The sequence below is a fragment of the Sander vitreus genome, chromosome 9, assembly GCF_031162955.1.
Source record: "Sander vitreus isolate 19-12246 chromosome 9, sanVit1, whole genome shotgun sequence".
NCBI classification, from domain to species: domain Eukaryota; kingdom Metazoa; phylum Chordata; class Actinopteri; order Perciformes; family Percidae; genus Sander; species Sander vitreus.
In genome coordinates, this window is record NC_135863.1 from 33,905,721 (window position 1) to 33,923,793 (window position 18,073).

Consider the following 18,073-nt stretch of genomic DNA (forward strand, 5'->3'; position numbering starts at 1 on the left):
CCACACTACTATCAATTTTAAGGAAAAAATATGAAAATTCAAAAGAATAGTACAGTATGTATAATCTTCTAAATTGTGCAAATCAGCAGCCATTATGTAATCAGTGAATGCAAAGTGCAGCTCACAATTACACACATCTGGTTAAACAAAATAACGCAATAAAATAGGAGTAGGATGTCTTTTGTGATTTAAATATTTTACCTTGCTTGGATAACTTAAGATTCTCACTCTGCATGCAGTTCTTCATAGGCAACAGCAGATGGAAGTGTTGCAGCACTAGATTCATCTCTGCTGCAGACTTTAACATGTATTTATTCACAGTTTCACAGGCAATGATAGTGACATGAGGTTGTGATGGTCTAAAATAACAAATTAAAGCTAAATTTATTTGATCATTTATTGTACATCTTAAAGACAAACATGTTAATGTATGTGCAAGATAATACTGTGTGGTAAACATTCGTTAGCTACTGTATAGTGTAAAAAAAAAAAGAAATGTAACAGAATTATTTATAAGCAGAGTTTAATTCCAAACCAACTTCTTAATGCGAGCTTAGCAGAAATGAAGTCTGAAAATGTTTCGCTATTGTTTATATCACTTTAAACGAAAAGTTTGACATTTTGCAAACAAGAATTAGATGAGAAGATTGGTACAATGTTCTTGTTAGTATGTGAAATATAAAGACTAAAAAGAGAGAAAAACTGGCAACTGTTAGCCTGGCTCTGTTCAACGGCATTAAAACATGTAAATTAATGAGCTTTAAAGGTGCTTGTTGCCAGATTCCCCCCCCCTTTTCCCCTCCTGCTGCTAGCCGGCTAGCCAGTCAACTTTTCAAATGTAAACCTCAGAGTAACCCAGAGGAACAGGTGGAGAAGATGAGCTCAAACTGGCTGTAGCATCATATTTAGCATACAAACATGAAAGTGTTATCGCTCTTCTCACCTAACTCTCAACTAGCAAGTAAATAGGCACATTCCCAAAAAATTTAGAACTTTTGTAACAGTACCAATGAATAGTCATTTATAAGTGATACATATGGCTGAGGGAGTGACTGGTTGATGCGTTTCATGTTTCCAATAATGCAGTGCAGAAAGCTGTACAGTCGTGCTAACCATCGCAGCAGCCTGGTCTCACTTCACAGATCGGCCCATCTTGGGAACTTCAGGATGCACTACAGAAAGAGAGAGAGTCATCATATGTTTTATCTTTAGGGCTGGGTATCATTCAAAAATGTTCGATACCCGACACTAATACCGTGACTTCGCTACTGGTTCCTGTACGTTTTTTGATGCCAATCTTATGAAATTCATTTGAACAAAAAGAAATTACAACATTACTAAAGTCTACTATTATTAAATTTGTGTTTTTCCTGCATGCGTCTACGATGTGTAGACAGCCAATCAGCAGCATTGTAAGATCTTGGTAGAAACATGCTTCAGGCTTATTGGCTCACTGACACTGATGAAATTGACTCCTTTAAGTATTCAAATTTGGTATTGAATGACAAGGCATTTTTCGATACTTGATACAATGGGGGAAATTCGGTAGGGCTGCACAATTAATCTCAATTTTATCGAAATCGCAACATGGACTAGCGCAAATCCAAATCGCAGGGGAACGCAATATTTGTTAAAGGCAAAATATGTGTCAAACCATTCTAAATTAGGTATCGTGGTGCTGCAGAGATATCCCGGCCAAATCGTATCTTAGAAATGAAAGAAAACATCTTTGCTTGGTACAGATCATTGCAAAAATAGCACTCTAATCATTTCAATTTTTAAAATTTTAATATTATTTAATGAAAATGAGAATAATGATACAAAAAACGATCATTCCTTCCAATATCGTGAACCATATCGCAATTGCAATATCAGTCAAAATAATCTCAATTAGATATTTTCCTTATATCATGCAGCCCTACAGTTTGATTGATGCCTTACCCAGCACTAAATATCTTTTTTGGTGAATTTAAGACTAATGAGTCTTGCCATAAGAGGAACAGAGTTGTCCTTACTGTCTCTGTGGGGGCTGTGGCTGGCCAGGTCTTGCTGGCGGTCTATGTTTGCTGGGGAGTTCGGAGGTGTCTCTGGGGTTCTGGGGCTCTGGCATGCCCGGTCGGGACTTAGAAGGTACAGGAGGCCGGTTGAGTGCCATCCCCCCTTCCGAGCGTGACGGCACCACTGGTTTCTTGTATGTTGAGGGATGCGAGGTGATGGGGGCTGGGGGCTGAGGCTTGGTCTCAGAGAGGGTGAAGGAGCGGTTGCGTGGGGTGGGCAGCGGGGGGCGATCAGAGTCTCCATCTGCTGGTTTGGAGCTTGTAAAAACAGGATCCGGAGGTGTGAGGTGGTCCATCTGCTGATGGTCTGGATCCTTGCCCCAGGATTTTACCCTCGAACCGTATAACGGATTATCAAACATCTCTGACCACTTTTCATCCTCACCCCTAGGAAACAAGGGATCAGATTCAGTTTCACTTTCTACAAAATCAGCTATTCATTTCATGTCGTGTCAATGAAACACGTAAAGAGTCACACTGCAACAGAAACAACTCACATAGGGGGACTGCGTGAGCCCACATCATAGCCACCCTTCTTGCTGTCTTTACTCCCTTGTCCGGCGAGTAGAAGATTTTTCGGTGGCTTGCTGTAGCTCCAACCTTTATCTATCACATTGCCACTTCTGTAGGACACTCCCATGTAACTGGGGTTAGAAATATCATGTGCCTGGGTGACGGAAAACCTGTCAAACAGAAGACAGAAAATATCACACCCGGAAGTCATGTTTGAGATATTTTGAGGTAACCACAAGTGAGAAAATGTCTTACTTGTTGGCCTCACCGCCTTTGCCTTTTGAAGTGACAGTGTCATCCTTTTCGACTTTGATGAAATCTGAAAGTAAAAGTGAAATATTGACACTACAGGAACTGAAGTAGAAAGCATTTTAATAAGTAAGTCCTGAGCTGATTTCCAGACTCACCGTATAACTTCTCAGTGGGCTTGCCCTCAGAGGTGTGTAACTGAATGCCACCTGTCAAAGTGCCCGTCTTCTCTCCATGATGAGTCAGTGTGATCTGAAACTCTGTGTAGCAGAACTGGGCTGCTCGCAGCGCAACACAACCCTCTCCTTTAGGGAATAAGACACCAGCAAACTGTAAGCACTGCTCAGCTCAATGCATCTGCATTACAAACTGTGTGTAAGTTCATTACCATATGATTCGTCGCAGTCTGTCGACTTTACACAGATGAGGATGTGCTGGTCCAAAAGGTACTCTGGGTCAGAGATGATAGGGGTAAGCTGAAAACACAGAGAAGACAAGGACTTTGATTATTAGTTGCCAGAACAAATGGTCTTCCACACTGAAAAGCTCCTTCCGGATTTTACCTCGACTTGGTTACCAAACCAAACTTTTATTGACCCATCTGAGTGCTCCGTGTTCTCTCCCTCTGAAGTCTTGACTGTTTCTGTAGACATTAAAAGAATTGTTTGTTTTGATCATTAGCCCCATTTTTAAAGCAGAATGGGCTACGGTCAGTCAGACAGACTAAAACATACTCTCCAAGCAGCTGGAGTGGTATTCGATGAAGAACTTGGTCTTTGATTTTGTCAACAAGGTGGCCACACAGTTCATGATCTGTATCCCACCTTGAGGTGCACTATTTAGGTCTGAAAGAAAAAACAACGAACATTAGCTATAATTTTGAAGTGGATAACACAGCGTCATCTGCAGTGAGCCGTAAAATGGGTGATCATACCTTGCTTGGAGACAAACTGTGAGGCTACTCCGACTTCAAATGAGGCGAATAATGGCGAGTGGTCACTTGTCATGATGTCATTAGTGCACCCTGAAAGTTGGAAAGTTTGGCGGAATGAGTCTGTCTCATACAATATCATTAAAGGTGTAAAGTCATTTTGCATTACGTTTTCATTAAGTTTTGGGGACTGACGAGTGACACATTAAACAAAGAATGGTCAGAATGTGCAGCAGACGCTGACATAACTTGACTTTCAGTCCCTAGTATGGGTTGTCTTTTGTTACACCCTCCCTGCCTGGTAGAGGCCCACACCTGTCATACTTTACATCCAGAAAATTCTCTTTAAAGCTGCAGAGAACCTTATACAAATGTTTTATTTATGCAGGTTAAGTTGTGCTCCTCATGACAAGTAAACTGATCTTCATGTGTAAAATTGGTGAAGTGCCCCTTTAAAAACATAAACATGCTAACACAAGTCCATTTGGTACTACTTTTGTAGGAAAAAATGATTGTCCTTTAAAAAAAAAGAAGAAAAAAAAAGCTCCATTTAAACCTGAGTAAAATAAACATTGTATTGGAAAATTCCATATTTATAATAATAAAAATAATAATAATAATTGTATTTATATAGCACTTTTCCAGCATTAAGCTCAAAGTGCTTTCCAGATTAAAAGATTTACAGAATATTCTTTTGAAGAAATGACTCAGTGCTCTCTGGTAATTAAACGATGTACTTATTTATGTATGACCAATATGCCTGCCAGAGCCGCTGGACTCTAAACTCAATATATCTGCAAAAAGATATCGGCCTGGCTGATGTTCAACTGACTCATAGTGCACCAACTAAAAGATAATTAATTGGAATAATTCGGTGGAAGTGTAACTGAACACTGTCTCTACTTTCTTTTTAATTCATACCAAAATTACATAGTTCCTTCTGGAACCCTTCCAAGAAAACCATAGGAAATTATTCAGAAATGATAGACCCTGTAAAAAATGACCATTGTCCATTTCGAACTACTCACCATATGCTTGGCAGACAACATGAACCAGAGGGTATGACTTCCGCAGGACACGATCACACCACGAGGGCAAATTGTATTTTGTCTGTAGAGTTAAAGTCATCATATGTACATAAAAGCTGAATACAACAGTTTTCACAGACAGTCTTTATAGCAATTTAAGCATTATAAAGCTGGAAGGTTATGTAATTTCTGGTAGATACATTATCAAACATTCTTGCTGCTATGGATCAATTCAAGAGATCAAAAATCATGAGGTTCTATATGTCTAAAAGGGAAATTTGTTAAATTGATCCTGGTGCCTGTAGATGAGTTGTTTCATCCATTTTCTATGAGCCAGAACACATATTCACATGGGCTTTTTGATCCAGATGGATCAATGTGTGATGTGTTCAATGCTGTAGTTGCTTTTACAGTTTCCTGCACTATGGGGCATGCAGGAGCCATACAGGGCAAAGACACCTGACTAAACATAAGCTTACCCCCGTGGCTTTGGCCTTTGTGTAGGCATACTTCTCTCGCGTGTCTCTTTCAAAGCGATACGTGGGCGCAAACGTGATTTCCTCTTCATCTACATACAAAATAAATAATTATTAAGGAGACAGGTTTTGATTTTTATATGCATGCCGACAATTATTAAATGCATCAGGCGATGAACAGAACAGAGTTGGTACACTTTGCTGTATGTGTGTATTAATCAATATTCTCTATGCGCCCTCACCGAAATGCAGGAAGACCTTTCCATCATTCCTCTCCATGTTGAGCTGGTCTTTACTGAGGAGTTCCTGGTACTGCTGCTGTTTGATCTTTGTCACAATGTACTCAGCTTCCTGTGAAGGGAAACAGTGCAAAGTAAAGACTTTTCTTGCCTAAAAGTGTTAGCAGCTGAGAGCTCAGCCACCTGACAACCAGCACACTCTTTTATATGCACCACTCAATGATGCTGGATCTTTTATTTCTTGAGTAGATACCATGACAATAACACATTTCACAAAATGTATATAAAAAGCCGACACATCATTTATTTGTGAACCTGCATGTTCTTATTTGAAAGATTTCTAACAATAGAAGCTCAGTAAATTTTGTTCCAAGTACATACAGTGTGTTGCATCATATTACATTTGCCTCTGTGTCATTTCTATACAGCAAACTGAACTTGACAACAACTTACTGTCGATGGGAATTCAACACGGTAGTTCAAATCACCGAGCCAGAAGAGGTGGGTGAACCGATGTGTAATGTCAAACGGATTGATCTTCTTATCGCCCAGATTCAGAAATCGCAGGATGTTGGTGTAGTTTTGATTGCGTCTGCAAATACAGCCAAAATAATAGCAAGAACATCACAAATGTGATGAAATAAAAGGTTCTTCAACAAAAAATTGATAAAAAAAAACAATTTGAACACTATTTCCTGCATTTATATAAATGTATTTTAATCTAGCAAATGACACATTGTTATGATGACAATGTTCGGGATTTCCACAATAATGGTCCTCTAACAAAAAATGTAATGTGTAAAAATACTCTGTTAATGTCTTCACACTATTTAAAGCTATAGTGCGTAGTTTCTGTCTCCCCAATGACGAATTCTAAGTACAACACTGTACACACTAACACCACCACTGTCGGCGCGTCCACATGATACAAGCCTTCTGTGATCGCACACCGAGAAACCGGAGCATTCAGAACAGTTGGAAATCTGAACGTTTTAGCTCACTGTGGTTTCTCTAAAATATTTTTACCTGATTAGGCAAGGTGTGATTTCTGTTTGTTTGTTTTGTTTTCTTTGAGACCGCAGAGGGTGGGGGGGGGTGGGCGAGGGTTTTAGTTTTTGTGCAGTTTGTGTTTTTCTGTTGTATGCACCATTTGACACTGACTGTCATACATTGTGGAGTTTGTTCTGTATGGCTGAATGATAAATGGTGCTAATAAAAAATGTATCTAAAAGAATAAATGAAATAAGTTTACCTTATTATTTGAAATTCACATGTTTTGGCCATGTTTTACATGAAACAACATTATAACATTGTTGATGTGACAGAAAATATGAAAAAGCATAATATGTCCCCTTTAAAAATGTAATCTGTTGCTCACCTGAGCTTCTTCTCACTTCCAGAAGTCAGGTGACTGTTGACAAAACCAAAAGATGTACCGTTGAACATGAAGGACACTCCCACAGCTCCCTTGTTTCCTACAAAACAAACATCACACTGATGGCTAATTGTTCAATGAACTTATATGACAGGTCATTAAAGGTGAAGTAAAAGATTGTTGATATTTGAACTCAACTGCCTAACAAATACAACACCCCCCTTCATAAGCTCCACCCCCCAGATTCACGGACAGATAACTACTGGCCGGCACATTCAAATACTGCCCCCCCCACTCGCCCGCCCCTCCCATCAACTGTCGCTGCCTGTTGCCTATTGGCTGGAATAGTGTTTTGTGCACCCCTTTCTGTTTGTTTTCCATTTACACAGCCAGGTATGTATTATAACCATGTTGTTTTTTTAGCGCACACAGAAAATAGAGAGCTAGGTGACCGTGAGGAGATATTCACTGAATTTGACAAAAAGTGTATTGGATTAACAACACTTAGTATACCTTTAAATGGCTTGTAGAGAAGAGGAACTGCTTACCCAGAGTGTTGGCAATCCCCGTCTTCACACTGTCTGAAAAAACGTGGGAGATCCTGTTTTCGTGCTCAGGCTTGGCCAGCACCACGATCCGAATGTTCCACAGAGTGTGGATCGCCACCTGGATGTTAGAAGACGATGTGATGCATTACTGCTCTGCACCTCCTTACATCAGTTGTAACTTTGTTACTTTGCCACGGTCACTCACTTGTTTAAAGCTGATGTTTGTGATTTTCCGCAGGACACCTTTCACTATATCTGCCCACTCCCTCTCACCCAAAGGATCCTCCTGAGTCCCAATGACATAAAAATCATGTGGGATGTGATCGGCGGTGTCATCTCGTGTCTTCCCTTGACCCTTACACTGAAACCAGGAGTTGATGTTGTGGGGAGGACCAGCATTTCCTGCAGGTTTATAAAGAAGTCTTTTACTGTATCTGTACAGTCATGAGTTCAAATTCATTCAAACATTTAAGATGTTAATGTTGTTACCCATGTTCCAGGTGCCAACAAACACTGTGATCATGTCAGGTTCAGGCTTTTCAGTGTGTTTGTTCTTCATTTGTTGAAGAAGTTGGCAAAACCCTTCCCTTTTCTAGTGAGACACATAAAAAACATGATTTCTTATAATTAACACATTTAAACATTATACCTTATGAATTATATGTGCCTTACTTAAAGCCCCTGAAAACATATTTTCTTAATCAGCTACTTACTAGAGCTGTAAATCTCTATAATACCATTCGAATTTCAATGTTTATTTTTGATATTCAAATTATATCAGAACATTTAATGCTCAAATTCAACCTATTATTTATTTATTATTTACTATCTTATCTGTCTTATCTTATATTATTTATTATCTATCTGTCCACTAGAGGGACTTCCAACATTTGACTAGAAGGGGTAACTACGTCATAGCACATTGCATTTCTGGCACACAAAATGGAGTAGTCTCACATTACGAGACCTTCCTCCACAGCGCTACGGAGGTCTGGCTAGGCCACAAAGCATTCCCGGATGGAAAAACGTGCTCTGGTTTATTGGCATTTGTTTCAACCAATCACAATCGTTTTCATGAAGCTTCTGGCGGAGCTCCTATAACTCGCATCGCGACGCAGTTTGGAAACAAGAATGAGCTAATTAATGATGCCATAAGCTTTTTGACTCGGTGGATGTCAATTATTTATTTAGTTATTATATTTATTATATGTTAAAACAGTATAGACAACGTAACAAAAGCATTTTGTTTTCACATGCGGGTAGGCCAAAGTTAGAACAGTTTCACATGAGATTTCTGTATTTGTGATTTTCTCTCTGTGCTCTTCTCACTGGTCTGAAGTGATCATTTAAAAAAAGGTGATGTCACATACCCCATAATCAGGATTTAGCAACATTTGAATCAAAATGTGCTACCACTTGTAGGTTTATGCTAATGAAACCTATAATGTTGCCAGACCACTGTCAATCAAATTTGGTCAATGAATATTTAATGTTATAGATTTATAAAACAGGAAGCTCAAATCAAGCAATCTGTTTGGTTCATTGCTGTGGTATAATAAGCACATACAATGACTATGACGTCAAATTCCTTTGCACAATTAAGTATCACAAAACTCCTGCCTTTCGTGAGCTATTGCTTAATTATACTTGATCTAAAAACACATTTTCAGGGGCCTTAAGCTAATTCAAACCAGCAAGCAAACCAAGTGACCAGATATTTTTTACCTTTGTGTCATCAAACACAAACTCTTTACGCAAAATCTTCTCTTTCTCGGTCTCTGCCACGATGACAAGTTTGGCGTGCATTTTCTGGGATTTCACCAACTGCAGGACTGAAAAATAATCACATTACTCTTATTAAAATGAGCCTTGTTGATGGTTTACAGCACTTGTTAAACAAGACTGAGGTTGCTTTTACACCGGAGCTGTTTGGTCTAAACCGAACCCTGGAGCGTTTCGTTGGATAGTCCGGTTGGTTTGTGGTAGTGTGAAAGCTCATTCGAACTCTGGTGCGCACCAAACAAACGAACTCTGCTCCGCTTGAAAATGGGGGTATCGGTTCACTTCCAGGTGAACTAGAGTTCCTTTCACTTTAGGTGAGATGCGATCCGACCTACATATAGGAAGTGAACCAAAAAACAGTGCATTTACTAGCGTATGTTAACTTTTAAATCCATAACTTCATAAGACCACACATTGCTCGTCGTCTGTGTGACAACACATCATCATCTCTCTCTCAAGAGAGGAGATCCTTGGGGGCAGAGTAGCTAGATTCGCCAACTGGACACAAGCTGGGGTCTGATCAGCCTCAGCTGGGTCGCCTGGAGGAGGGTGTATGATGTTGAAAGACCCGAAACATCCAATGATTCCAGGAACATCACTGAAAATGTGTCCAGTAACATCAGATGTATTTGCACAGCTTTAACCTGATTCGATCAGTGGCAACCAGGAAAGACTGGTTGACAACCACGAAAAGCGTGGTGACGACTGGAGAGTCAGTGACAGCTAGGAGAGACGTTAACTGGGGCAGAACAGGCCGGCAACCCAATCTGTGTCTTCTGTGAGGGGGATGCCCATAACAAGCTACGATGAACCTAAAGGAAAAATACACCCAGGGGTGCCCGAGAGGGGGGGAGGATGAGCACCCCAACTGGACGGATTCAATGGTATTGGACCAAGGCAATGGACAAACGACTACGAGCAAGCGCTGTACATGTGGCAAAATCTGTAAAGTGCGAGCAAGCTCTGCTCCAGGACCAAGCGGCACTTCGTACAAAGTGTACAAAAATTGTCCTAAACTCCTGCTGCGTCTGTGGAAGATCCTGTGTGTCATCTGGAGGAGGGGCAGGATTCCGGAACAGTGGAGAGTTGCCGAAGGGGTCTGGATTCCAAAGGAAGAGAACTCCAGGAAGATAGACCAGTTCCACATCATCTCCCTGTTGTGTGTTGAAGCCAAGATCTTCTTTAGTGCTGTCTCCAACAGGCTGTGCACCTTCCTTTCAAAGAACAGGTTTATCGACACATCAGTTCAGAAAGGGGGAATCGCAGGAATGCCTGGATGATTGGAACATACAGGTGTGGTGATGCAGCTCATCAGAGAGGCCAGAAAGAACAAGGGTAATCTGTCAGTGCTTTGGCTTGATCTGGCAAATGCATATGGCTCAATACCACACAAGCTTGTGCAGCTCACTCTGACAAAACATCATGTCCCCAGAGTCAGAGACCTCATCACTGACTATTACAACAACTTCAGGATGAGAACCTCTTTAGGAGCAGTGACATCAGACTGGCACAAGATCGAGATCGGAATTATCACGGGCTGTACCATCTCCGTAATTCTGTTCTCTCTGGCCATGAATATGCTCACAAAGTCTGCTGAACCAGAGTGCAGAGGGCCCAAGATGAAGTCAGCTCAATGCCAGCCACCGATGAGAGCATTTATGGATGACCTCACAGTCACCAAAGAGTCAGTCCCAGGCTGCCGATGGATTCTAAAGGGTCTCGAAAAGCTAATGGAGTGGGCACGGATGTGTTTCAAACCAGCCAAGTCAAGATCAATGGTGCTGAAAAGAGGAAAGGTAGATGACAAGTCCCGGTTCAGCGTTGCAGGGGTAACAATCCCAACCGTCACTGAGAAGCCTGTCAAGAGCTTAGGCAAGGTGTCTGACAGCACCCTGAGGGACGCAGCATCCGTCCGATCAACCTGCACTGAGCTGGACGGATGGCTGAAGTCAGTGGACCGGTCTGGATTGCCAGGGAAGTTCAAAGCTTGGCTATACCAGCATGGCATTCTTCCCAGGATCCTGTGGCCACTCCTTGTCTATGAAGTGCCAATCTCGACTGTGGAAACCTTAGAGAGGAAGGTCAGCAGCCACCTTAGAAAATGGCTGGGGCTTCCAAAAAGTCTAAGCAGCATCGCACTCTATGGGCATCGCAACAAACTGCAACTGCCACTCAAGTCCTTGGAAGAGGAGTTCAAGATAACGAGAGCCAGGGAAGTGTTGCAATATAGAGACTCAAGCGATCCAAAGGTGGCAAAGGCTGGGATTGAAGTGAGGACTGGTCGGAAGTGGAAGGCTGAGGGGGCTGTTTGACAAGCAGAGGCAAGATTACATCACAACAGGCTGGTGGGAGTGGTAACAAGAGGCAGGGCTGGACTGGGTTCCTTTTCAACTCCCCACATTGACACCACCAAAGGTAAGGAAAGATGCTGCCTAGTCCAGGAGGAGGTAAGAGCAGTGGTAGAGGAGGAGAGAACCTGCAGGACAGTGGGAATGAGGCAACATGGTGCCTGGATACGATGGGAGAATGCGATCGAGAGGAAGGTGACATGGGCGGAGCTGTGGAAGGCAGAACCACAGCGGATCAAGTTTCTCGTCCAGGCGGTATATGATGTGCTTTCCAGCCCATCAAACCTTCACATATGGGGCAAAGTGGAGTCACCAGCATGTACACTGTGTTCCAAGCGTAGAACCCTAGAGCACATTCTGAGCAGCTGCTCAAAGGCACTGGGAGAGGGAAGGTACAGGTGGAGACATGACCAGGTGCTGAAGGCCATTGCTGAAGCCATTGCTGCAGGAGTCGAGTGGGCCAAACGTTCCCGCCCCTCCATGCAAGCCATCACCTTCATTAGAGCTGGAGAGAAACCAAGACCAGCTGCAAAAACATTTGTAGGAATCCTGGCCACTGCGAGAGACTGGCAGCTGTTGGTGGACCTGGAGCAGCAACTCAAGTTCTCCAACCACATTGTGACCACCACCTTAAGACCAGATGTTGTTCTCTTGTCTGAATCCACCAAACAAGTGGTTCTGTTGGAGCAGTCCCTTGGGAAAACCGTTTGGAAGAGGCCTTTGAAAGGAAGCTTGCCAAGTACGAGGGACTGGTTAGCGAGTGTCGACAAGCCGAATGGAGAGCAAGGTGTCTCCCAATAGAGGTTGGAAGCAGGGGCTTTGCAGCCCGATCACTGTTCAGAGCCTTCAGCGTGTTAGGCATCGATGGAGTGAGAAGGAGAAGAGCCATCCACAATACCACCGAAGCGGCAGAGAAAGCCTCAAGATGGCTATGGCTAAAGAGAGGAGATCCTTGGGGGCAGAGTAGCTAGATTCGCCAACTGGACACAAGCTGGGGTCTGATCGGCCTCAGCTGGGTCGCCTGGAGGAGGGTGTATGATGTTGAAAGACCCGAAACATCTAATGATTCCAGGAACATCACTGAAGATGTGTCCAGTAGCATCAGATGTATTTGCACAATCTCTCATCAGGGCCCACCCTCTTCTTCACTCACTGTCTGTCAGCTGCTCATATTGTTCGCTTTCTTCTAAAATATTAGAAACATTAAAACAAAACCAGAAACCCCAAGACGTTATTGGTGTTGCTACATTATTTCTGAGACCAGGGAGTGTCGACGAGTTTCACTCAGATATTCTGCCCAATAAACAAGCGACCATTTTGACCGTATGACATTTGTTTACAATATTTGGTGCACTTGAAAAAGTGCAATCTGAACACAAACCGATCCAAATAAAAAATGCAACAATGTCTACTCCAAGGTGCTGGAAAGGAGGGTTCGGTCGATAGTCGAATCTCAGGTTGAAGAGGAACAATGTGGATTCCGTCCCTGGTCGTGGAACAACGGACCAGATCTTTACTCTGCAAGGATCCTGGAGGGAGCCTGGGAGTATGCCCAACCAGTCTACATGTGTTTTGTGGATCTGGAGAAGGCGTGATGACCGGGTGCCCCGGGAGATACTGTGGGAGGTGCTGCGGGAGTACAGGGTGAGGGGGTCCCTTCTCAGGGCCATCCAATCTCTGTACGACCAAAGCGAGAGCTGTGTCCGGGTTCTCGGCAGTAAGTCGGACTCGTTTCAGGTGAGAGTTGGCCTCCGCCAGGGCTGCGCTTGTCACCAATCCTGTTTGTAGTATTTATGGACAGGATATCGAGGTGTAGTCGGGGGTGGAGAGGGGTTGCAGTTCGGTGGGCTGGGGATCTCATCGCTGCTTTTTGCAGATGATGTGGTCCTGATGGCATCATCGGCCTGTGACCTTCAGCACTCACTGGATCGGTTCGCAGCCGAGTGTGAAGCGGCTGGGATGAGGATCAGCACCTCTAAATCGGAGGCCATGGTTCTCAGCAGGAAACCGATGGAGTGCCTTCTCCAGGTAGGGAATGAGTCCTTACCCCAAGTGAAGGAGTTCAAGTACCTTGGGGTCTTGTTCGCGAGTGAGGGGACAATGGAGCGGGAGATTGGTCGGAGAATCGGCACAGCAGGTGCGGTATTACATTCAATTTATCGCACCGTTATGACGAAAAGAGAGCTGAGCCAGAAGGCAAAGCTCTCAATCTACCCGGTCAGTTTTTTGTTCCTACCCTCACCTATGGTCATGAAGGCTGGGTCATGACCGAAAGAACAAGATCCAGGGTACAAGCGGCCGAAATGGGTTTCCTCAGGAGGGTAGCTGGCGTCTCCCTTAGAGATAGGGTGAGAAGCTCAGTTATCCGTGAGGAGCTCGGAGTAGAGCCGCTGCTCCTTTGCGTCGAAAGGAGCCAGTTGAGGTGGTTCGGGCATCTGGTAAGGATGCCCCCTGGGCGCCTCCCTAGGGAGGTGTTCCAGGCACGCCCAGCTGGGAGGAGGCCTCGGGGAGACCCAGGACTAGGTGGAGGGATTATATCTCTAACCTGGCCTGGGAACGCCTCGGGATCCCCCCAGTCGGAGCTGGTTAATGTGGCCCGGGAAAGGGAAGTTTGGGGTCCCCTGCTGGAGCTGCTACTCCCGCGACCCGACCCCGGATAAGCGGATGAAGATGGATGGATGGATGAACAATGTTGCAACTTCAACCCCGAATCGTACCACGTCTACCGAACTACAGGTGTGAAAGCGCCCTAAGAGTCTACAGCCATGCTAGCGGCTCTGTGAAGGTGTATGTAGACACAGCAGTACTTTGAACTACATGCTAATATAAGCATGCTAACTTCAGCAAGCTAACTTCAGCAAGTTAACTCCAGCATGCTAACACGCTCAAAATGACTCATGTTTAGCAGGTATACTTTTTACCATGTTCATCATCTTGGTTTAGCATGTTAGCAGGCTAACCTTTGCTAATTAGCACTGAACACAAAGTACTAAAGTTTTGGCCTGCTTATTGTGCTGGTTATTATAATTCATCCTGAGAAAGACATGAAGGTATGTACCAAATTGTATGGCAATCCATCCAACAGTTATGCTAAAAAGCAAACATGTCAACCTCAAAGAGCCATGAGCCATGAATGACCATGAACCAAATCTAATAATTGTTGAGATATTTCAGCGTTGGACCAATCGACCAACAGACTGACCATTGCTAGAGCCACATTGCTTGCATGGGTAAAAATACAAAGAAAAAAGGTTAGAGCTGTGTGATTTCTTACTTTTGTTGTGCACAAAGAATTTGTCTTCAGGCCCATCTTTCGACTTCTTGAGAAAGAGCTTCCCACTTTCAACATCTACTTTCAGGAACATCTTTGTGGGAATAGCCAGGGATTCTTGCTTGACCTGCAAGTGAAAGAGGAAACAGGTCAAATAAACCACAAACCTCCAAACATTGGACATCATTTCAAACCAGAATTGTTATACAGTTACTGATTTAGAGAAGCACCTCAAACGTAACAAGCGGAATGAGAGATTTCCTGTGACCTCCTTCATAGCCACCAGACTCAAACATAGAGCTTTTAGTCTGAAAAAAAAGAAAGAAATAGAGAAGTGCTATGTCATCTGTAACTGGCATCATCTGTTGTTACGTCGATAACCAAGACTGTTGTGACTGGTCAGTCAGTAAAGTGAGTCACTTTACCTTATCTTCTATTGAGTACAGCAGTTTTGTTAGTTGCTCAAGCCTAAAGGATACAGACTGACTTGAATCACCAGAAATCTGAAAATAAAGGAAATAGTACATTATGGTAAGGCTTTGTAGTGTGAATAAAAAAATGATGCAAAGGATCAAGGGTGCAACCCACTTGTTTTGAAAACTGTGCAATCCCTGGGGAGAGTTGTTGGTCCAATGCTCTATGAAAGACCTCTAAAGCTGGCAGGATGCGGGAAATTTCACTGTCTCACAAAAAAAGTCAGAACATGGTTAAATCACCAATAAACATTGTAATATATAGAATATAGTGAGTGGTAACTATACCTGTTTAGATTCTTGCAGATTGCCGATATTAGCTTCTGTAGCCCGGGGAGGTTAGGGTAACCACATTGTGCTTGGTCAGCATCCAAGCTGACTGAGGTCCTGAAGTATTCTTGGATAGCTGTTTGGTGTTCCTCTGGTAGTCTGGAAGTATGGGAACATTTCAAACACTGTTATGTCATTATTCACACATCAGTTAACCTCAGCCAAGCACATAACTGTGTCAAATCATTGCCCACAATCGTTGGAGTTATCACATTGTACACAATACTGTATATACTGTCAGTGCATTATCAGAAACTTTGAATGATGAACTATCGGCCTGAGGTGCATCAGGGCACATTCTGCAAATTTGACCATACGTGGACAAGTCCATCTGCTGCAGTCTCATCAGGTAGGTGTCTGATAAGGACTTGGGGTCACTGTCTTTCACATCATTGACTGTGAAGTTCCTGGGTGGAAGCTGCGGTGGGAAATTATTGGCTTCTGCAGGAGAGAAACGTATGGTATGTTTAGGAATTTCTTTAATCTTTGAAAGGCACAATTTTACATTATAGCCACTATTGAGTTGAAGTGAAGTTGTTTGACCTTGCTCCTCGTCTACATCCTCCTCCCTCTGGACAGGGTACTGCAGATGTGTGACCAGACCCATGTTGGGACTGTAATACGCCTCCACCAGCTCAGGCAGCATAGAGAAGAACCTGATAGGAACTCCTTCAGATGCCTGAAGAGCAGATCACAGTAGACACAATTGTCCTCAAACCTCAGCAGAACTGAAATGTCACGTGGTGCTGTTGTTTTTCTGGAAGACCTTTGTGGTTTGTTTTGTTTTTTATTACAAAACCCGGAGACATAATCTTTCACTTTTATTTCACATTTGATGTTAGATATGTCTACTTGCACAGTCTGTGGCTTCTCCCAAAAGGCTAGTGCTGCAATTGTGTCATCATCTAATGCCTCATTTCCACTGCTTGGTTCGGCTCGACTCAACTCACTTTTGGTACCAGATGCTTTTCTCTATAACCCTTTTCCCCCTCAGTGTAGGCAGTATTCTAATCGCCCTGACACAACAGAACATTATCTTCAACGCAACATTCGCTGGATCCTTTCATCAGCAGAGTTGCTGGACTTCGTCATGTGTACAGTGTAGTGTACGGCATTGTGTATGGAGTGTACAGTGTAGTGTACGGTGTAGAATGTGGCCTAGGTAGTCTATGGCGTAATTTTGCAGGCTGCCATTTTTTATTTATTTTTAATAATCTGGGGCTATTGAATTAAAAAAAAATGTGGTCGCTATTGACAGCTGCTTGACTATTTAAAAATAGTGAGTTTGTGCAAGATTTCCTGTGTCGCGCTAGTGATGGTTCTCTCACGACCAAGATGTTACCAAAAAAAGTACCACAACTTTTACTAATGGAAAACCAAAAAAGAGCGAGTTGAGTTGAGCCTACCAGCATTAACAGTTCTGATATTAAAGAGAGAACTAGCCCTTTATCTTCACATAGGCCCCATGCTGTAAATACACCAACAAGTCTACAACCATAATAATTCATCTGACTTTGGACCAAAATAATGGTGGCTTGTGTCAAACTGTCAACCCACCTGGACAGAGAGCTTCTTATCCTCATTTGGCAGGATTCTGTATGTGTATACACAGTTCTGGTATCTGTGGTTAAAATAACAAAATGCAAATGTCTGTCACTTGAATATGCCATGTATGTAGTGTAAAGAAACATGCTGCCTGGTGTTTTCAGTGTGTTCAGCATAAAATCAGAACAGTTTGTGGAAAAATGATAAAAGTTGCAGAGGGCAAAGGGTGTTGCTTTTGTGGTAGCACAGTATGCAAATAAAGGGGAACTAGTCTTGCGTTGCAGTGCGTATGTGCAAAAAATGTGTTAGGATACATTGTAATACAGCAGGGGACATTTGAACTTTTAAACATGTTATATGAAATGATGTTTGGTTGTTGTTTTTCTTAAGCCTGATGCCAAAAACATTCAGTATAACAGACATGCCATGTTTTTCTTCCGTTACACGGCTCATATTGCATATTATGAACATTTTCTGAACAAGGAACAAGAATCATGGTCCACTCTATATGAAACTGCATCAAAATAAACTGTCAGTGCAATAGTTAGAAACAAGTAATGGTAACTTACAAAACACAGAGGGCATACGCTCCCTGTATGGACTCACTGGCCCGGATAAGGAAGCTTCCATCTCTTGCTGCTTTGGAAAGTAGATCCTCAGCCTTGGATCGAGTTATAGTACCATGGCACCAAGGTTGATAACTTGGCATCCTGTTTCTCACCCACAAGCCTGAGCTCAAGAGTTTTGCATCTGCTCTCAAGCTATATTCCAGCAAATGAAAGTAGACTCAGTTTTTCTTTCTGGCTATTTTCATAGTTTCATGGTGCATACTTTTAAGTCCTTTCTTTCACTTGTTCATCCCCTGCCTCCGAAAGCTGTAAAAGGAAGCTGCTACTAGCTCGGCTGTG

General features: G+C 42.9%; 1 protein-coding gene across 1 annotated transcript; it reads right to left on the bottom strand.

Annotated features, from left to right (window-relative positions):
* Positions 1 to 365: 365 nt before the first annotated feature.
* Positions 366 to 18,072, bottom strand: inpp5d (inositol polyphosphate-5-phosphatase D). Its single transcript, XM_078259871.1, has 27 exons — positions 17,735 to 18,072; positions 17,178 to 17,241; positions 16,164 to 16,299; positions 15,938 to 16,061; positions 15,579 to 15,719; positions 15,406 to 15,496; positions 15,243 to 15,320; positions 15,048 to 15,125; positions 14,821 to 14,944; positions 9,142 to 9,248; positions 7,906 to 8,008; positions 7,622 to 7,818; positions 7,417 to 7,534; positions 6,872 to 6,968; positions 5,947 to 6,085; positions 5,497 to 5,605; positions 5,258 to 5,346; positions 4,779 to 4,860; positions 3,754 to 3,843; positions 3,554 to 3,664; positions 3,383 to 3,462; positions 3,208 to 3,295; positions 2,978 to 3,124; positions 2,826 to 2,889; positions 2,555 to 2,740; positions 2,016 to 2,444; positions 366 to 1,172 (listed from the first exon to the last, which is right to left on the bottom strand). Exons 1-27 carry the CDS (start codon positions 17,872 to 17,874, stop codon positions 1,163 to 1,165), a joined length of 3,222 nt encoding a protein of 1,073 aa, XP_078115997.1. The 5' UTR covers positions 17,875 to 18,072; the 3' UTR covers positions 366 to 1,162.
* Position 18,073: the final 1 nt, after the last annotated feature.